Source organism: Amyelois transitella, chromosome 19 (genome assembly GCF_032362555.1).
Source record: "Amyelois transitella isolate CPQ chromosome 19, ilAmyTran1.1, whole genome shotgun sequence".
Classification (NCBI taxonomy): domain Eukaryota; kingdom Metazoa; phylum Arthropoda; class Insecta; order Lepidoptera; family Pyralidae; genus Amyelois; species Amyelois transitella.
In genome coordinates, this window is record NC_083522.1 from 3,067,582 (window position 1) to 3,088,821 (window position 21,240).

General features: G+C 35.9%; 2 protein-coding genes across 4 annotated transcripts; both read left to right on the top strand.

Annotated features, from left to right (window-relative positions):
• Nucleotides 1-887: 887 nt before the first annotated feature.
• Nucleotides 888-4,710, top strand: LOC106137255 (proton-coupled amino acid transporter-like protein CG1139). The gene is made up of 10 exons (XM_060949779.1): nucleotides 888-921; nucleotides 998-1,255; nucleotides 1,369-1,519; nucleotides 1,696-1,817; nucleotides 1,981-2,065; nucleotides 2,794-2,905; nucleotides 3,051-3,199; nucleotides 3,382-3,557; nucleotides 3,861-4,045; nucleotides 4,435-4,710. Exons 3-10 carry the CDS (start codon nucleotides 1,376-1,378, stop codon nucleotides 4,707-4,709), a joined length of 1,248 nt encoding a protein of 415 aa, XP_060805762.1. The 5' UTR covers nucleotides 888-921; nucleotides 998-1,255; nucleotides 1,369-1,375; the 3' UTR covers nucleotide 4,710.
• Nucleotides 4,711-6,129: 1,419 nt separating this feature from the next.
• Nucleotides 6,130-20,513, top strand: LOC106137265 (E3 SUMO-protein ligase PIAS3). 3 transcript variants are annotated; one of them, XM_060949536.1, is made up of 13 exons: nucleotides 6,139-6,279; nucleotides 9,525-9,691; nucleotides 10,319-10,481; nucleotides 10,956-11,101; nucleotides 11,505-11,682; nucleotides 11,977-12,078; nucleotides 12,396-12,636; nucleotides 13,066-13,300; nucleotides 13,712-13,872; nucleotides 14,275-14,484; nucleotides 14,794-14,931; nucleotides 15,279-15,375; nucleotides 18,827-20,513. In XM_060949536.1, exons 2-13 carry the CDS (start codon nucleotides 9,552-9,554, stop codon nucleotides 18,831-18,833), a joined length of 1,818 nt encoding a protein of 605 aa, XP_060805519.1. In that variant the 5' UTR covers nucleotides 6,139-6,279; nucleotides 9,525-9,551; the 3' UTR covers nucleotides 18,834-20,513. The 3 variants fall into 3 exon arrangements, with proteins under 3 accessions (XP_060805521.1, XP_060805519.1, XP_060805520.1); XM_060949537.1 differs by having other exon boundaries at nucleotides 10,965-11,101; XM_060949538.1 differs by lacking the exon at nucleotides 9,525-9,691 and having other exon boundaries at nucleotides 6,130-6,279.
• Nucleotides 20,514-21,240: the final 727 nt, after the last annotated feature.

Genomic DNA, 21,240 nt, shown 5'->3' on the forward strand with positions numbered 1-21,240 from the left:
TTGTAAACATACTCGTCCTTGAATTGAGTACGAGACTAATAAGTAAATAAAAAATCCGTTTCATGTTTATGGAGACTTTTTCTGAAAGTTTTTCACCAATTTGATGTTCTCATATTATTCTGAAGATTTCTTGGGCAGAGTACATGTAGAATTAATTCCTTTCCCACTTCTCTGTTCTCTGATTTGAACCACTAGGAATCGAATCGACTGAAATAAGAGTGAATAACTTATTGTCTATGAGGCAGATTGAGATCAATCGCACTTAAATTTTCAATTGGAAAAACATTTAAATATACATTTCTCTTATCCGCGCTTTATGGCGCAGGCGCGATAGTTATGGAGAAATAAGTTTTCTAAGCAACGTAAAGTTTATTAGTTCTTAGTTCTTCTTTTTTCAAAAAAGAACCTGTGAAAAAACATACGAAGAGAAGAAGAAGAGCTTGTAGCGGGAGCGATGATTCAGATGATGATAATATAAGGCATAAGCATACTATTACCTAATGATTGATTACCCAATTTCTTAGCTCAGATTTTTTATTTATTTTTTTATTTCATAATTAATCCTCCTTGAAATCGTCCATCAGGATAAAATAAGAATTTGTCAATGTTATAATAACTTACACGGCATCAAGTCTTGGTTCCTTTTCTTTCTTAATATTATTCCTGTGATAATTTGTAAATTTATACATGGGATTATGTAATTGGTTTCCTATTTGTATAGGAAAAGACAAAAATTATAATAATTCCTATAATTACACTGGTTGTTTTATAACATAGTTACTATTATTAAAAATACAAAATGTAAATATTTGCATCTGTACAGTATTTTATAATATTAGAGCTTAATATACACTAGAGTAATAAACGGCCTATATGTTAATAATCTTGTAAAGTTTAATCCAAGTCAGCAAAAATACATACGTAATGTGAAATCATTACACATTAGGTGCAGTATTAATAATTAATAACCAAATCACAATGTCTAACTTCTTTTTAGGGCTGCTTTTGAAGGTGTAAGCAAAGTTAATATACAGACACTTGGAAGTCTTATCTCGATTGTAGATACAAGAAAAGCTACATTGCCTGAAGGAAATCTACACCTTGGTACGCCTGAAGGGAGATCGCCTTTTGACCCACGTCGCCACAGGGAACCTAGAAAACCTATCAGGTTTGACCTGTATCATTTGATTTTATTGGAATTTTATTATTCATCTGGATTTTATCCCGCATTGTTTCCCCTGAGGAAGAGTCCGAGGTAGGTACACCTATATCCATGCCCCATCAGGGTCTCAAATTCTTACCCTTACAAACATAAAATCACACCTCTTATTAACTTTCATTTATTCCAATTTTCTATTCTACTAACAGCCCAAAAATGGCCTATTTTAACGTAGTGAGGACATGCTTCGGGGCGGGATCTCTGGGCCTCCCTTTAGCAGTCAGTCAAACAGGCATCGTTCTTGGACCAATACTATGCATATTAATAGGAGCATTAATCATCCACACACATAAAATGCTGGTTAGTACCGATATTTCATTATTGTAATTTGACTAGAATATACCCTTGGCTTCGTCCGCCATCAGTGAAAATTTTTGTTATTCGGTAGTCGAAAGTAGTAAGTAAGTATGTTTATATTTTATCCATATAGGCTAAAACTGGTTTAATTAATGTACCTAACATTTAAATTTTCTTAGCTGGAATGTCTTAATGAAATCAGTCGACATTTGAGGATACCACACATATCTTATCGATATGGCTTTCGTATTGCACTACTTCATGGTCCGCCAGTTTTAAAGTGTGTTGGAGAATATGGACCGTAAGTTAATAAGTACCTAAGGAAAATAATATCTGATAAAGTATTTAGCTGTACAAATAATGGTCAATCAGTAAAAGCAGACGTAACATTTAGAAAATTTTATTTATCTCTAGAGTTATGGCCTTGTTTCCTACCCTAATGCTATATTTTTTTTTTTTTACAGTGCCATCATTGCAGTATTTATGGTATTAAGCCAGCTTGGAATCTGTTCAGTCTTCGTTATTTTTACTGCTGATAGCTTGAAAGATGTATGTAGTAGATATAAATAAGTAATTTTTAGAAAACGTGTAAAACAGTTTTTATCATTATCCTCATGATATTTATTTTTCTCGATTACCTTTCTGAATTCATAACCGATATCCACCAATAACCACGATCCAGGAGTGAATGAGAGAAAAATAAAGACAAGTTTGAGATTGATTTACAAATCACAAGTAACCAGAGTACCTACTGTTTTAAATAATGTTAAACCTTCGTGTGTATTATTCTGATCTAGTTATATCTATTATTGTAAATTTTACAATAATATCCATCAAGGAAAAATAAACATATTTAAGTAGGTATATTCAGTGTTTAAAAACTTTCGCATCACTACATATTATAAAATCCCCTATTTTCTCTGTCTGCATGTATGCGCTAAACCCGGAAATTTGTGGACGGGTTTTGTTCCTATTTGAAATGTTGTAAATAAGGTTTTAAAAGGAAGTTTTATATCTGTAAATGCTACCCGCGAAAAGCCAGGGTAGTCCGCTAGTTTATAATATAGTTAAACCATGACGATGAAGAGTCTGCTAAGCTAGTAATTAATACATACATACATAAAATCACGCCTCTTTCCCGGAGGGTAGGCAGAGACTACCTCTTTCCACTTGCCACGATCTCTGCATATTTCCTTCGCTTCATCCACATTCATAATTCTCTTCATGCAAGCTCGGCGGTTTCGGGTACTAGTAATGAATGATGAATATTTTTCTAGATAATGGACTGGACGAGTATAAACTACGCATTAGCAGCTTTGTTTATACCATATTTGTTACTGGAATTTTCAATGAAGAATTTAAATATAGTCAGTTACGTTTCGATGGCTGGTGAGCTAAATTATTTTCTACTCGCTCTTTACTGTATGTAAAATCAGAGTTAAAATAAAGAAATTAAAAAGAACAAATATGTACTCTAAAATATTTTCCGTTTAAAGAAAAAAGGTACTATTAAAAGAGGTTCATTAAATTTCAGGAAACTTGATGGCTATGATAGGCATAATTCTGGTATTCTATCACATATTCGCGGATCCTCATGGAGAATACATTGCGGTGAACTTCAGCCCTTTCTCAGTTTTGTTCTCGATTGGAACATTTTTCTTTAATATGTCCGCAGTGGGTGTGGTAAGTAGTACAATAGTAATTATTAGACTTAAACGATTACTGTTACCCAAGCAAAGTTACTGTACCTGTTAATAGTTTGCGGAAAAGTCGATGAATTTTATAAAGTAAAATCCTACTGGGGTCAGTCTACAACGACGACACGCATGTTTCTTTTTAAACTAGAATTATTTTTGAAAATGTAGGTACTCTCTATGGATAAGAATCTCATTAATCCAGACATAATGGTGTCCCGCTACGGAGCTATTAATGTGTCTGGGACAGTAGCCGTGTTGGTTTGTACGATTTTCGGTGCTCTGGGCTACTGGTCTTTTGGTGTTATGGAAGAAAACGTCCTTCGCTCTTTACCTTTTGATGATAAGTAAGTATGTAATTTATTATTTATACATATTTGAGTATGTTGTGATATAGGTGTATGTATCATCTACTAAGTATATAAATCACAGTCAGAAAATCAATCGCTATATTTATTGTCGGGACACAATTACAATTTCAAAGCAGACAGACGCAAGCACGCACGTAACAATGCCGGCGTGACGCGTTCAAATTGCTAACTTTGCGTACCTACCAAATAAAATTCAGCTTCTATCTATATTAAAAAAGGTTTTCTATAATTATTGAAACTTTCGTTTTTCATTTCTTACTTTTTCTTTTCTTTCAATAGCTCGGCTATGGCTGCTATAGGTTTATACCTCATTGCCATTGCATTTACCTACCCACTTCAGTGCTACCCTGGAGTACAGATCATGATAGAGGTTTTAAGGAATTATGAAGATAGACACCAATTAAGTGACGCAAACTTTAAAGTCATCGAATATATTGCCAGACCCGTATTCGTATTGATGACATGTGAGTGGCTGAAATACTTAAGTAAAAAAATATATTTAGTTTACAGTTCAGAATAGTTTTTTTACTTGTAGCTAAATAAACATGGTTTCGAATAGCGACCTAACTCAGCATTGTTGTTTTCTCGTGAAAGATTACCAACGCAGTTCTTCCGTCGGCACCTCAATCAAGAGTAGCAACATTTTAGATCTCTTAAGTTTATTTTAGATTAACATGAAAAAATTACATACATGCTACCTTACAAGCGCGGCTTGGCCCGCGTGAAATTACCCTATGTCTTCGTACTCCACACTACATGTATGAAAATTTCATGTAGATAGGTTCAGGGGTTTAACGTTTTCGTGGTAAACAAAGCGTTATTAAAGTTATCCTTTTACTACTTTACGTTTCAGTTTTCATCTCATACTGTGTGCCGTTTCAAGGACCGTTTGTGGCATTTGTTGGAAATCTTTGCACTACACTTCTATCAGTGGTGTTTCCAGCGGCAATGGAGCTCTGCCTTATGTATCCGGAGAACTTCGGAAAATACCAATACTATTTAGTGAAAAATCTCATCATAATAATTCTGGGCGTAATATCCTGGGTATTCGGAGTGGCCTTCAGCATTTACATCATCTACGTCAGAGTACTATCGTCAAGAACCGAAGATGAATTTACTTTTGTGTGATTTTTATTAGTTTCAGTCATGTTATATTACTAAATTAAAGAATATACTCATTTGTATCGTAAAGCTTTTTGTTATTGTTTTAAATGGTCACAGACATAACATAGGCACAGAATTTAAATAAAGTACAAGTGAGAGGTCTTGATTATGAAAACACCTTTTCGCCGCTTAACATTTCAATCAAATAAGGTTTCTTCCTATTCAAAAAACTAAATTTGACCCAGATATGTTTAGGAGCAACATAATGAGCTAAAAAACTTGTTTATCCAAAAAATGGAAAAGCCCATAGTAACCTATTGGCAAATTATAATTGGCTGTACATACCTACTATTTGTACCTATAGATATACTCGAATACTAGCGACCCGCCCCGGCTTCGCACGGGTGCAAAATTCGGAAAAAATTATACATAAAAACCTTTCTCTTGAATCAACCTACCTGTTACAAAAAACCGCATCAAAATCCGTTGCGTAATTTTAAAGATTTAAGCATACAGACAAACAGACTAAAATAGCGACTTTGTTTTATACTATGTAGTGATAAGTAAAAAATGTATGATTACAAAAAAATTTTAGCCTAATTCATGTGGCCCCGCATTGTAACCTATATTTTACTTTAAGCTGAGAATCGAAGGCTACATTCAGCTAGATGATTTTTTGATGAATTAAGATTGAAATAGTGACGGTTTTTTCGCTCCAATGCCTACCAGCATGGTTGTTTGCACTAGATGAATGTACTTGTTTCCTTTAACGCCTTTTAGGACATCCATGTGTATTATATCGATATCCAAGCTTATCATGGCAATTCCTATTTTTAATATCAAACTAGTTTCAACCTGCGACTTAGCTTCATAATATTAATCGAGCCTTTATACCTTACGAGATAGACAGAGTCCAACATTGTTTGCAAAATTTCATGGCGATATTACATAACAACTTAAGTTATTTTCACTTTTACTATATTAATTGGGTTAAGATGACATTTTGGTTTGGGAATTGGGATAATCGTCGGTCGTAATCGGTCTTTTCTTTCTGTCTTGTAATTTCGTGCCCGGCTGCCTGCTTGCCAGTTGACCTCTTTACGCCCTATGTTGTGGTCGTGGCTTAACAGATGAGCCTTTAAGTAGGTATAAATGGCAGCGCAGCACAGGAAGTTAGGAAATGGAATTGTTCTTGGAAAAATAAATTGTCTATGGCTGATCTTGTGTATCATCACCTTTATATTATTTTAAAAACGTTTTTCAACACTTTTATATATTATTGTTTTGAGAATTCTTTGGTTTGCATAATGATAACGCAACCGCAATAATTAAATCAACTTCTATTAGCAACAAAATGTATAAAAATTGCATAAAATAAATAAAGTTAGGGCCAGTTTACACACTCATTTGAAAACAATAAATATTGTCTATTGCCAATGTGGCTGCCGTGCTGCTGTCGTACAAGCGTCAAGTGAAGCTATGGCATTTAGTGAAAGACATTCGTAAATTTATGAGAATATTTAAATGTTAGTGTTAAATTTTAAATAACTATTAATATGAGTAGATATTACGATTACGGTAACGCGATATCATGGTAAGTTAAGTTATTTTTTATATGTGACATCCATATTGTTTATTGAGTTCTAACGTTTTGTTTAATTTATTATTACTATGTATGTATTGATTTTTAATCAGTGGTTAACTTTAAAATAATGATACCCCTTACTACTTCGAAAGCTATCTTTGCCTTGTAAAATATCGGTCTGTACATCTACAATAAGTATGTACTTACACTACACCTGCTTTCATGAATTTTAACGTGGTACATCTCTCATCACAGTATTCTTGTTATAAATAATGACAATAATCTCAATGTATTGATTTTTACAAGACGTAAAGGACTTATTCATACCGGGGACCGGCTAGTTCATTATTCATTTTATAGCAAGAGTTCCCCCTCCCCATGCCTATTTTTTATGTTGATAAACTCAGAATCTACTAAGTAAAAAAAAATAATTATGTGTTCACAAGTAAAAATAGATTGATTTACCAGGAAGATTAAGGGTGTATCAATTACACGCGTGCTTAGTCTACAAAAGCAAATATAAAAATCTGTTCAATTACACTTGTTAAATACAGATACCAAAAAAAATTAAATAATAAGAATTGAGAATTTACTCCTTTTTATGAAGTTGGTTAAAAAGATAAACAGCACACTTAGGCTATATTCAGCCACTTTAGGGTCGACAGAGCCGATAGTTACAAATCTGGAAAGCCATATTTATGTGGCTGGATGTAAATAAAATTTAAGAAAATCACATCTATATGTACCTTTATGTGTGTAGATGTGGTTTTTTAAATTTTATTAGCCCATAATAGGTTCAATATACATATTGAACCTTTGAAATTTAAAAAAAACTATGTATGTCCTGAATAATGAAATGCATTATTAAAAAGGCCTATGACAGAGTAAACTGCAATGAATTATGGTCAGCACTAGATATGTATGGGGTGCGCAATGCCTTGATACAAGCACTGAGAAAGCTATATTTAAGGATTCAAGTATTTGTGTAAGGAGTAACAGAGTGTACACTGACAGTTATAATATCAAGAAAGGAGATAGATAGGGGTGTGTTGCTTCACCTTGGCTATTCAGTTTATTCATGGATAGGTTTTTGATAGATTTAAAAGAGTCTAAAGGTGGATTAGAATGAATGCTAGAAATTATGCTGACAATTATGTTATACTGGAGTCATAGGCTGAGGAGTCACAGGAGATTGTATATATTTATGAGCTTTGAATAAGAAAAGATTGATGGTGCTTAAGTAAAATGAAAAAGTGGCAAAATTACAGAATGTATAGTTTTGATTAAAGGAATAAAGTGGAAAGAAAGCAAGTGAAAAAGTTTGTATATCTAGGATGAAAGTTAACACTAGATGAAAAATTTGATAGTGATATTGAAAGGAGGCTGAATGTGGGGAACATGGTGAAAGGAGCCTTGCATGCCTTTATGAGCAGTCAGAAACTGTCCAAAAAAACTCACTTGGCTGTGCATAGAGGCATGTTGGTCCCAACACTAATGTGTGGGACTGAAATTTGGGTGAGGCAGAAAAAGCGCGAAAGTAAAATAAACACAGATATAGTGTAGTGATAGGAATAGAAAAGGCAATGCTTAGATGGTTTGATCAGGAATAGGAATGTTGGAATGGAAAGACCTAGACAAACAATAGTTATGCCAAAAAATGTCTTAATGTATGCTGTGTAAATAAGTATTTATGTACTTTACGATTTTGGTCCAAAATGAGGCTAATCTGAGGAAAACCCAGTGAAGTTCTTAACTTTAGTAGGAAATCAAAAAAGATAATAAACTTGATTTAAGTAAGTTAATATTGTTAGTATGATTTTTATTCAGAATAAAAAAAGGCTTTTAAGTGTGCTGTAAATTTCATTTCAAAACCAACTAAAACAAATGCATGTACCTACTTCTAAGAATGTATGTCTCTTATCTTAAAATATACGGAATTCATTAATAGCTTATTTTAGTCTAACATATTAGTTTCTATTATTTAACTTGTAGTTTATTGTAGAACTAGAGAGCGCCCGCGGGTCCGCCCGCTTCAAACGAAACATCTAATTTACTTCTGTTCCCGCGGGAATTTTGGGAAATCCTCCTTAGTGAACTGTAAAGGGTTTCAGCTGTGTGTTGTCTGTTATTTTTCATTCAGTCATGGAGAGTATATATTTTATTTGTTTAGGGCGGGTCTTTCAGTTGAACCATATTGGGTCCCATATATTTTTAGGGCATAAAATATTGGTATTAAATGTGTCCGTTACATACTTTTATTTTATCTCGGACATTTCAAATCATGTTATAATTGAGCGACTGACAACCACCACTCCACCATAATACAGCCATGATATTTTACATATGAAAGTTGTGTAAAATGAAGATTATGCCAATAATACTTTATGCAGTTAGGTATATAACGTTAATGATGCTCTATACAGTATGGACTTGAAACCACAAAATGAATGTGGAGTGGATAGTCAGTTGTGTATAGGAAAGAAAATATAGATGTATAAAACTTATCATAAAAACAAAGTTAAAAGTCAATTGATCATTAAAAAACATAAATTTTACTAATATTTTCCTAAATATCTTATTATAATGAATTTCCCTTGTGGTTGTTCAATTCCTCCTCCAAAAAACAAATTGACTTTTATATCACATAAAGTTAGTTATTTTAATCAAGGGCTTATTTATCAAATAGATATTTCAGTCACAATTTCATGTTGGTCATTCAGATATATAGATGTAAGATTCTATGTTGTAACAAGTTCCTCTCAACATCTCAGGTTACTTGTTGGACTAACTTGTTGTCTTGTCAGTTTTCTGGAAAATTTCAAATGACAGGACTTATTTCTCTTACAAGTTAACTCCTACTTCCAATGCCGTGTGGGTTATTGAAACCTGTTAATACACTTTCTTTCCTTAGCTATGCTCCTTCACAGCTGCAGTGGAATAATTTGTCAATACAAAAACAAAGAGACCGCCAACACTGTTCCCAAAAAAAATGCTTCAATTATGGACATTTCTTGGTTTGTTTAGATAATAAAAAGCTGTAAGACATGTTTTAACCATTGACGACTAAAAATTGGTAATTATTCAATTGCAGATGTCATATCGAGCCCCTTTCCCTTTCAACTTTCAAAGCGTAAGAGAAATAAGACGTCACGGTGCTGAGACATACTCAACTTCGAAGAAATTTTCCAGAAAACTCTTTACAATTCCACTGTTTTAAGATAGCTTCTGTCCGTTTTCGGACTCGTGAATTTCAGTTGACATGAGACGGTCGCACGTCAACAATGGTTAAAACACGGTCTTCAGCGAGAGTAGGGAATGCGGCTACGAGTGCTCCCGCTGAGAATGGGACTTCCGAACTTAGAACACGTCTCAAACCCACTGAGAACGGACACCGCTCGCAAAAGAGCAGCAGTAACAATAGGCAAGTGTCTGTTCTTCTCGCGTTTGGCTCGCACCTAGCTGTGAGCATGACTGCTTCGTGCTTGGCTGCGAGGGTTACTTAAGTGTGGGCGGTCTACGATCAAGTCAACAAGACAAATAGCTTCCTAGGATTCCTATAGAGGGTCGTTCTAACATCTTTCTAATGTAATTTTTTTGTTTTCTTTGATGTAATGTTTGTCTTCTTGGCTTGATTATCTTTGTCTATGGCGCATCTCAAACCTACCTGCACGGCCAACTTTTCAGATAAGATTCTGAATCAATTGATTGATCAATTGAACTGATCATAGAAGATTAGTCTATGATGCATGATGGGATACTGGTGATGGGTCTTAGCTTTTAATAACAGCAGCTAACTTGGGAGTAGCTGTAAGTTAGTCAATCTCACAGGTTTAAATTATAAGAGGTGTGAGTCTGCATTATAAAGGGGGTTGTTGATGTTCAATGGAACTAGATGGTGTTACTTTTGTCATTAAACAAATTCAAAATACAGTAAATGTTTTACAAATAAAACAACATTCACACCAATGACAAAATTACCACCAACTTTTGAACAAACTCAACAACGCTTTAATAAAGTAAAGTAATTAAGACCTCATTTTCTCTATAGGAACAATCAGGCATTACCGTCGAGTGGGTCTGGGCACGGCGCGGGTTCACAGGGCAAGGACCCACTGGCACCGGCGCTGCCCGGCTCCAGGAACATGTACCAGCATCCCGCAGTCACCGGGTACAACCCACAGGACGCCAGGGGCCAGGGCATGCCCGTCACTGTAAGTCGTGTCTATTATCATTATCACCATTATATAGCACTATTTGAAATATTTCAATTACGGTTACAAATGGTGGTACTTTTCGGTCGAGCGCGGTCTTTATTACCGAATACATATTACTTGTTAATAATGTTAAAATTTAATAATTTCATTACTATATTTATCTATGCATGGGTAGTTACTGCATAACTGAGACTGCATGCATATTTTTTTATAGCAAAATCATAATTACGCATATTTTTTTATTAGTCCGTAAAACTTAATGCAAAAAATTATTATGTCAAAAAACAGACATATACAATATACATACAGACATATTGTTAGCATTCAAACAAATAAAAATAACTTCGAAATAATCATTGGTACATGCATGGCATTGGTATGTTACTGCTTAGTGTGAGAATGTAATGGCATGCAACTGTGCTCAGTAGCTGTAGAGTGATTAAGCCAAATGAAGCAGAAGCACATTGACAGGCGCGGCAGAACCCGATGTACGCGGGGGGCATGTACCACGGGTACGCGCACGGCGGCGCGGGCGCAACCCTCACGTCGATGCCGTCGCCGTCGCCCACCGCGCCCCTGACCCCCTTTCCGGTGCATCCTGATGTTAAATTTAAAAAGTAAGTGGATTTGTTTCCGCTCTTTCGCTTGTTTTATTAGTGAGTTCACCATTGACATTGTATAAAGGAAATTAAACCCTATGAGATAGTGGTACACAAACAAGTGTACACATAGAATTGTAGCTGTTGGAATACAGTCTGATGGACCCCTCTATCTCTTTCCCATGGATGTCGTAAAAGGCGACTAAGGGATAGGCTTACAAACTTGGGATTCTTCTTTAGGCGATGGGCTAGCAACTTGTCACTATTTGAATCTCAATTCTATCATTAAGCCAAATAGCTGAACGTGGCCATGCAGTCTTCAAGATTGTTGGCTCTGTCTACCCCGTAAGGGATATAGACGTGACTATATGTATGTATGTACATTGTTTGAAATATGTAATTAATATGTTCTCCACCCCAGGCTTCCCTTCTACGACGTGTTGGCGGAGTTGATGAAGCCGTCCACCATGATGCCCATGCAGGCGGGCCGCATGCAGGAGGGCACCTACATCTTCCACCTGACGCCGCAGCAAGCCACTGAGATAGCATCCGGGAAGGACATAGTCGGGACCAGCAATAAGCTCGACTATGTGATACAGGTAGGAAACTTACAACTTACTTGGTAAATATTATTATAGTTTATCACTTATGGGGTATACAGAGCAAAAAAACTTGAAGTTAGTAGCGAGTTAGAGGATGAAGTACTCAACGATACTATATTTTGTAATTAATTCTTTTATGTAGATAAACATCCAAGATCCAGGCCCTTTAGAAAAAGTTCATTTCTCATCATGCCCTGGCCGGCATTCGAATCCAAGACCTCTGGTGTCACAGACAGCAGTATCGCTGCGCCACTGAGGCCGTCAATTCTACAATGTTTTTTTTTCTTACAGGCACAACTGAGATTCTGTCTTCTGGAGACGTCATGCGAGCAGGAAGACTATTTTCCACCTAGTGTTAATGTTAAAGTAAACAATAAGATGTGTCCACTACCAGTAAGTTTCTTGTTTATCATATTTATTGATATCATATAATATTGTCATAGCATTCAAAGATAGCCCCACGGTCTTTTTAATTACATAATATTATACAAAGAGTAAGTTCAAATCAATTTATCTGCTCTGTAGTTCGGCAGTTTGTGCTAGAGTAGGTGTCATGACTGCTTACGTTGAGGTAAAACATGAATTTAAAAGGAATATAGATATGATCAGTCTCTCAATCTCTTAATGCAAGATGAGGCCTTCATAAGTCTAAATTACCATTCACTGCTACTTTTTTAAGATGTATCTATAATACCTTTAATATTCAACAGAATCCAATACCCACAAACAAACCTACTCCGGAGCCAAAGCGGCCACCTCGGCCTGTCAACATATCGTCCCTAGTGAAACTGTCACCGACCGTAGCCAACACTATCCAAGTGTCGTGGGGCGCTGACTTCACCAGGGCATACGTTCTCGGTGTGTTTATGGTCAGAAAGCTGACTTCAGCCGAGCTGCTGCAGAGGCTGAAGAATAAAGGGACAAAGAATCCGGATTATACTCGGTCATTGAGTGAGTTTCTTTTAATATTGTGTAATTTTTTAATATGTTCCAACTTTCACTTATTACAAATTCCATGAAGAGAATTAATAAATTACTTTAGAAAATAGAGAACCGCCTCTAATCGATATTCAAATTTTTTGAAGTCTGTTCAATTTCTAAAACCTAAGTGTACTGTGTAAACACTTTCCTGAAAATCGCATCGAAATCGGTACAGCGAAACGCGAAATAATCGCGGATAAACAAACATACATACATAAAGGTCAAGCTGAGAACCACCTTTTTTTAAAGCAGTTAAAAATGGCCTTCACTCAGAATACTATAATGGTGAGAACCACAATGCCGGTTTTCAGAGAAAATCAGGAAAAAAGAGCAAAACAGATTACTGAATAAAGATACTTTCTTGCTTGCATTATTAAAACTAATCGATACTTTCTACAGTCAAAGAAAAACTATCGGAAGACTACGACAGTGAAATCGCCACGACATCGCTTCGTGTTTCCCTCATGTGTCCCCTTGGGAAGATGAGGATGTCTTGCCCGTGCCGACCAGCCAACTGTCCACATCTTCAATGTTTCGACGCGTCACTATTCCTGCAAATGAATGAACGGAAACCTACTTGGCTGTGTCCCGTTTGCGATCGTCCGGCGCCTTATGATTCCCTGGTAGTTGATGGGTGAGTAATTATACAAATACTAGGTCTTTGGCACGGATTTTCTCTCTTAGGTGATAGATGGGGATGCCTAGCCCTTGTTGAAAGGTAAACTGTGTACATCAGTATAATTTTTCGACGCGTCGTGTTTCCTGCAAATCATAGAACGGAAACACTAAGGGATCTTTTGTACAAGGGCCTTAGTCGGTATTGTAGTTGTGCTATTTGGAAGAAAATTTCCAATTGGTTAACACCTTTACCCGTGTACTAATAAAAAAAGCATTTGTGCCTTTTACTTTTCATGTGTACATGGATAAAAGAATAAAAAACCAAAAGTATGTATTGGTCTGTCAATCAATAAAGCAGTACTTAATTAGCTTTAGAATATTTGTCATTTATCATTGGTCACAAATAACATTGAGTGGCACCCCGCAGCTACTTCCAAGAGGTGCTGACGTCCCCGCGGCTGGCGGCGGAGTGCAGCGAGGTGCAGCTGCACGCGGACGGCAGCTGGTCGGCGCACGCGCCGCCGCCGCGCCCGCACGCCGCCGCGCCGCCCGCCGCCGAGCCCGTCACGCTCATACCCGACGACCTCGGTAACGAGACCATCGTTATCTCCACCTCCACTACTTGGGCGTCTGCCCGCGTTCAGATGTTAGCCGCGTTTCGAGAAACGCGCTCTTTTACAACGGGTTGCAAGGATTGGAGATTTGTTCTGACAAAACCTCTGTTTACAGCCTTCTATATGTCCCAGAAAAAGTTGGGATCAAAAAGAGATTTTTCTGAACCATGCATTCATAAAATTCTCTCGGCTCTTTTCCGGTGACACCTTAGGGAAAGAGGCATAAACTACATCTTTCCACTTGCCACTATCCATGCATACTTCTTTCGCTTCACCCACATTCATAACTTCATGCAAGTAAATTTGGGGGTATTTGTTTAGTCAACCTTCTTTCATCCAAACTTGAATAATATAATTTTCTCCAATTAATTTTCAGAAGTGATACCAGTGGAAGGAGGCGGTGGTGGGGGGAAACGAGCAGCGGTGGGGGAAGCGCGAACGGCGAAACCCGCCGAAGCGGTCGTTGACCTCACATCGGACTCCGAGGACGAGTTGCCTCTAAAGAGGAAGGTGCCACAACCTAAGTCCACACCGCCAGTTCCAGAGTCTTCAATAAAGACAGATGATGGATACGCGTCTTCCAATGGTGAGAACAAATCCTCCCTTTTTGTATTAATAATGTTGGCTAGGCGTCTTAAAAGGTGACTAAGGCTTATAAATTTGGGATTCTTTTAGGCGATGAGCTAGCAACCTATAACTATTTAAATCTCAATTCTATCATTAAGCGAAACAGCTGAACGTGGCCCATCAGTCTTTTCAAGACGAGTTGTCTCGTATCTACCCCGCAAGTGATATAGACTTATTATATTGTATCAAATTTTTTTCTCACCCCAAGACAATGTCTATTGCAACAATAAAATAGTGAACAGATAAAGATGGTGCGTATTGTTAACAGCGGAAGCGGTGTCGTCGAGCGGGTACCGATCGCCGGCGGGCGGCGCCGCGGCGGCCGTCATCTCGCTGGACAGCCCCTCGCCGCCCGCGCGCGCCGCCTCCCCGCGCGACCGCGCGCCCGAGCCTGACGGAGACAGGTGTTAGTACTCACTCTCTCTCTCTCTCTCACTCACACTCACTCGTGCTGGCGGACGACTTAACCGCCAGGTCGCCCGTAACACCAAGGTGGACATGATTTCCACTTCGATGATTCTCCCCTTTGATACAAGAGTATGTCCTGTGGCTATTTCTCAATTTGCAACACTGTATTTGGTTTTGTATATTATACATAAAAGGGAAACAAAGGCAAAATTCAAAACAGTGTACTGTATCAAAGAGATTGGTTTTATGTTGACCTGATGGGAGATTGAACCCGGAATGTTTTCCGGCTGCACACTACCTCTTACTACACGATCCAAGTCAAATTTTTAAAATTTTGTTATTCAGGCACAAGCAACAACAGCGAGCGTGAAGACAGCGACGCTGCGCCCGCGCACTGGCAGCCTTACGCCGAGACTGACAACAATATGGACTCTTATAGGAGGTTACTATAAACAATTTTTGAAATAATAGCTTCTTTAGCGGCGTTGTGCACTTTTTTTTGTGATTGGTAAAAAAATTTAAACTCGAGTAAGGTCACGTGACCTGATCGAAAATTCGTAAGACTAAGGGGAGGAAAAATATGCCTGCGTATCGTTTGGCGTGCGCGCGTGCGCGGATGTACGTGTGTTAGTGTTACTGCGTGCTTCGTGTTCTGGATGGATGTGACCCCTCAAAATGTTCGTGTATAAAGTGTTTAAAATTAAAAATATGGCAATAAGCTAAAGTGCATTTAAGTTACCCAAAATAGTGAAAGCCATTGAGTGAGTGTGCTTGTGTTTTTTAAGAGCAGAGTAGATACTGCTTGACGAAATTTATAATGTGGATTGGTGTAATATTTGAACTATTTTGATCGACTAACACGTGTCTCTCAACTCAGTGTGTTTCACAGCGAAATCCACACGGCCTAGGTTTACCAAACAAATAATTTCAAATAAAAATATAAATTCATTGGAAGAGGTCTATGTTCAGCAGTCCTACGTCACTACTGCGTCCTACGGTTGAAATGATGATGAATCAAATTATGTTAATTTTACAGAGAAAAAGAAAGGGAAAGGAAACAAGAATACCAAAGGGCATTGTGTCAGCGTCAAAAAGATTTGAAGAAAAAGGTTTCGAAGGAAGAAAAAGTAGAAAAAAATAGAAAAAGACCTTATGAGAATCAAAGGGCATATAACAAACGTACAAAACGTTTAAAGAAAAATGACAACATTGTAGAAGATTTGCAAATGTAATTTTATTTCATATTTTAATTTAAATGTTGTATCATTATTTAAATATGATTCATATGTTTTTAATTTATTTTGTAATTTTTTTGTATTTTTTCGCAGGAAAGCAAAGAAATTGGATAGTAATGACAAAGAGAATGCAAAGGTTCTCCAAATTAAAAAAAAATAGTCCAACCAAAATCTTTTACTCACCAAAAAACTTCGTATATAAGTCATACTACACAGAAACAGATAATACCGGGTGATAGTAATTGTCTGTTTCACTCACTCATACATATTACTGCAACTTAAAATTTCGACTTGTGATTTGAGAAGACAGATGCGCAAGTGAAATTGAATTTGGATTGTTTATATTTGTATGCAAAAAAATACAATCAAAAGCATTACCACTACTTTAGCTTCATTTCTAAAAATGAAGGCACTTGCTACTTTTATTTTAAAGCGAATTAAACAAATGATTGTATCAGATATCTGTAGTTCCCAAATTGCAGATTCATTCACCGCTGCGCTGCCGAACCCGCGATCCGTTATATGCCGCAATAAATAAATTTTCCAAACGTTTTTATAGAGTGCGAAATATCTTATATTTTTTCGAAAATAATTGTATATATATATTATCTTTTGGTTATATTTGAAAAATAGATAAAAACTTTGTTTCGCAGTTTTATTCTTTGAACACTCACACAGAGTTAATAATCGTTTGTTTTGATAATCGTTTTATTTTTTAGAAAAATGCGCCATTTTGCAGAAGTACACAGCGATATTCTTTGCAGTCAATTAAACTAACTTTTGGATGTTTTATGAAATGAAGTGTTAATTTTACTTCGTAATTTATTATTCTGCATTAGTAAGTCGAAACAAAGACAGAAAACATTCATACATACCTACATATTATCACGTATATATCCCATGCGGGGTAGACAAAGCGAACAGTCTTGACAAGACTGATTGGCCACGTTCAGCTATTTGGCTTAATGATAAGAGTTGCGATTCAAATAATGACAGGTTGCCATGTCGCCTAACAGATTCTCAAGTTTATAGGCCCATAACAGAAAACATAACTAACTTCCATAAATAAATGTTAATGTTTTTTAAAAATAAAAATCAATATTTTTTTTAGAAAGTAGGCTTTCGCATGCACGCAAGTTATGTATAATGTATTAGCATTTGTCAAAAAGCTATAAGCTATAAAATGGCGAAATCAACGTTTCGCAAAACGAGATATGAAAATTTGTGTAAAACGATGATTATGCCAAAAAAGATTATACAGTTTACATTTTTTTTCGATCCTAAATAAAAATTATTATTCAAGACAGTTTGACGATCTGAAAATATAATGTATATACTATATCTTCTATACCGTGAGTTAAAGGTGCGGGCAGCACTTAAAGCGGGGCTAACACGGCATCGCTTTTTATTATGACTTGAAACGGGATAAATATGTCGACGCGCGTGCTATGCAATTATACAATTAATTAGACAAAAGGTTTGTATGAACTTGAAACAGAAATATCTATTGAAAATTATATCGTATTACATATAATTTATTGTAGAACAAAAAATAAAAAATAAAGTGATATCATTTTGGTAATGGGGAACTGTTCTAAGTTTAGCCGTGGTGAATGTAAGCACTTTATTTTGTTATAATTTAAAAAAATACTAGATTACTTGTTAAATATAATACAGAAAACGCTTCGCGACGCCAGATTATTGTGTAGAAGCAAAAGACTGTAATTAAATATTTTTATATGGACATGTATGTTTTATTGCTCACCTTATTTTATAATATTTAAATAACATAACCTGGTAATAAAAAACCTATGCATATTAATTTTAGAATAATTTGTCGTCATCAGCGAGATAAAGTTTTTTTTTTTAAATTTAGATTCCAAAAACTTTAGACGGGTTAAACTTGAAGCAAACACAATAGTACATTACATCAGTTACCAAGACAAGATGATAATCATGTCGTAACAGTTCACATTTAAATGGGACAAGAACACAAATCTAGTTAGGTAAATGTATAGCGACGAAAAGAAAAATAAGGAACACTATTCAAAGGATGCTCTTTACAAGTCTTTCGGTGTTTCTTTTAGAAGATTGATGGTTTCTTAAAAGAAGAAGTAAAAGATATTCATTTAGCCACAATGGCAGATTTGATAACTTTACAGTAATTAACTTACTAACGATGAAATAGGAATTTGATTTTACGAATTTTTACTTTGTTGCCGACAGAAAAATTAAATGACATACTCAATTATATATAAGTATTACTAATTTTCGATCATGTCACGAGTCCCGACGAGCGTTAAACGTTTTTTTACCAATCACATCGGCATATCTATAGAGACAATCCTGCTAAAGTGTCACAAAACAAATTTGTCCGTCTGTTCGCAGGATCTTAAAACACATTACAACAAAATACACAATCCTAAAATGAAAAAAAAAACAGTTACAATATTTGCTATTACTCTATTATGTACTATTTTTTTATTAACTGACGGGATGTGTACTTTATCGCAATGCATTAAGATGTTTTTAATATCTGTAAAATAACGAATAAAAGTTCGGATGTTGTTTTGTTTATTCTTGCTCTTATATATGAAATTATATTAGAATATTTGATCGAAGGTTACAAATTAACAATTAAATTCACTTTTCTTACAGATACTGACTACGCGAGAAGAGTGGCCGCCCCTTGTACGCCAGCGGTCATTCTTCAGAAGAGGAACATGAACCGACTTACCCTGAGGTGCCACTGTTGCCACCTTGAACCATATAAATCAGGCTTACAGGCTCTACTTAACTTTTACCAACCTACAAAGAACTATGGATAAGATAGGTTTTAACGCGCACGTACCTTTTAATTGTCATGTTTTACGCCTATGAGGAGCGGTCATGCGGTAAAGAGGTCGCCAATAATAATGTTCATGCTAGTTAAAACCCGTGTTGTTTATAGTAAGAGGTTGCAGAGCTAGCAATTTGTAAGAAGAAACAAACTACTCAAATTTCTTTTTGGTTGCGTGCGACCTGCATCTCGATTTCAACGCGCACAATTTGGTTGCGTAGCAAATTTTGAATGTGAAATCTAGTTTTTATTGAAGTATAAGTTTCTACAGCCCCAAGAGGCCAACAAAGCTTTTTCAGTCATAGTTAAAAGTCCCAAAAAATTTTGTCAAATCTACCTAGAACTAAAGGAACCCTAAATCTATCTGTCATTTATATAAGGATCAACTGTGCTTCTTAAACTATAGTTTGATAAGAATGACAGCAAGGTTTATTTTGCGCAATTTAGAGTTTTTTCTTTTTAAACTTTTATTGATATTGGTCGATCCTCATTTTTCCAAAGTAACAAAAGATTTCATTAATTTCATGTTACGGTTCTGGCCCAACATTCCAAGCATATGTAATAAGTACATCTATTGCAATTATTGTTTAGTCAACGGCCCCCTTATTCACGAACGTTGAGGAGACGTTGTCTTTTCTCTTTTTTGATAACTTTAATAATAAAATGTTTACAAGGCTTGTCATATCTTATCTTCCCTATATAAGTTTCATAAACGATTCTGAGTAACCATTCTGGTTTTTCAGTTTCAAATACTAGACCACCCTGTTTTGCCAAACTTTGCGTCTTTGCGTTTGTAAAGAGGAAGGCCAGTATATCAGTTATATTTTATGGAATACATTTTAAAACAAAGTAAAGTGATCGTACGATTTTCTATCAAATACTTAAATGGAATTATTAATAACCTGACCCGAAATCACGTGTCAGGTTAGAAATGACATTGATTTAATAAAACTATTGATGTACATATACTTAGCTGCATTGGTCTAATTTATAAGTTCAATACGATGACGATGTTCGCGAAATAGTATTCTGATGAAGTAAGTTTTTTTGGTGGATTCACAGTGTTGATCATAATTAAGTTCGTCGATGAAAAAGTAATATTTAGTTTAAATGCGCTGTTTAGGCGAGATTTCGTTAGGTGGAGCGAGCGACCCGCCGATGTTTTGTGAATCCTTGTTCCAAAAATATTTATGTTTGTGTTATGTTGTATTGAAATAAATATAATATCATATTAAAAAATAAGTTTTTTTAGATTAAAGTTAGGTAAGTAAATTTTATACCACACGAAACACTGAAACTATGACTCGCCTAACATCGCAAGTGTACAGTTAAAATTACTGTGCGGACCTCGGAATCTAATTTATTTATGTAGGTGTAGGCTAATGCAAATATTTTGTACTATAATTCAAAGAACGAGCTGCTGATGTCAAGATTTATGTTTCGGCCATTCTTCCAACACGTCGAAATATGTAAGAAATAACAATACATGTAAATATGCTCACAGTGTGTTTTGATTATTTATTTTCCCTTCTAATAACTAGGTCCTGAACCCTTATGATGATTTTAGAGATTATGTCTCACAGCTTGTAGTACGCCTTTTCAGAATATACCTTCACAAACATTTGATGGGGATGTTGACAGAGTTAACATACATTAATAACTAGATTACTTCATGAAAGCTTTCAGTAAATATAGGAGAGAAACATATAACCTATAATTTGTCTCTACAATACTTTAGTAGTTATCTAAAAGAAACGTCAAACAGGACCAAAAGTAGTGAACGTGCCTATTGAAGATTGTTTATCAATTTTGTGTTGAGTATTGTCATGTCTATCCGCCGGGGTAGAGCCGCCTGTATAGGCGATCCAACTGGGGATGTGGTAGAAGTAAGTACATTATCTAGAGGTTTTATAGACTAATTATTTTTTACACTTTATGCCAAAATCCTTTATACGAAACTATGATTTCTAATGCCCCTTTTGGGGAACCATATGGACTCCCTGGTAACCACTCTAGAATTTTTAAAAGACCCTGGACTTGGACAATAGTTGTAAATACCACGACCAAGGCATAAAAAGGAGGTGTACTTAGGTAGACCCCTGTGAAGTCATAGCGTAACGAAATGACAACGACCTCCCGGTTTAATTGTTGGGTTAATTATTTTAATGAATGAGCAGCCATGCCGCCAAATGCCATTGTACCAAACAATCGTTATCTATTTCAATTCAACGTG

Bases quoted from the DNA above. Each gene is read 5' to 3' on its own strand.
- LOC106137265 (XM_060949536.1), top strand. From the start codon at position 9,552: ATGGTTAAAACACGGTCTTCAGCGAGAGTAGGGAATGCGGCTACGAGT. The intron at 10,482-10,955 runs GTAAGTCGTGTC...GCACATTGACAG, and splicing joins GCCAGGGCATGCCCGTCACT to GCGCGGCAGAACCCGATGTA. The intron at 14,932-15,278 runs GTTAGTACTCAC...TTTGTTATTCAG, and splicing joins CGAGCCTGACGGAGACAGGT to GCACAAGCAACAACAGCGAG.
- LOC106137255 (XM_060949779.1), top strand. From the start codon at position 1,376: ATGGCCTATTTTAACGTAGTGAGGACATGCTTCGGGGCGGGATCTCTG. The intron at 1,818-1,980 runs GTAAGTTAATAA...TTTTTTTTACAG, and splicing joins TGTGTTGGAGAATATGGACC to TGCCATCATTGCAGTATTTA. The intron at 4,046-4,434 runs GTGAGTGGCTGA...TTTACGTTTCAG, and splicing joins CGTATTCGTATTGATGACAT to TTTTCATCTCATACTGTGTG.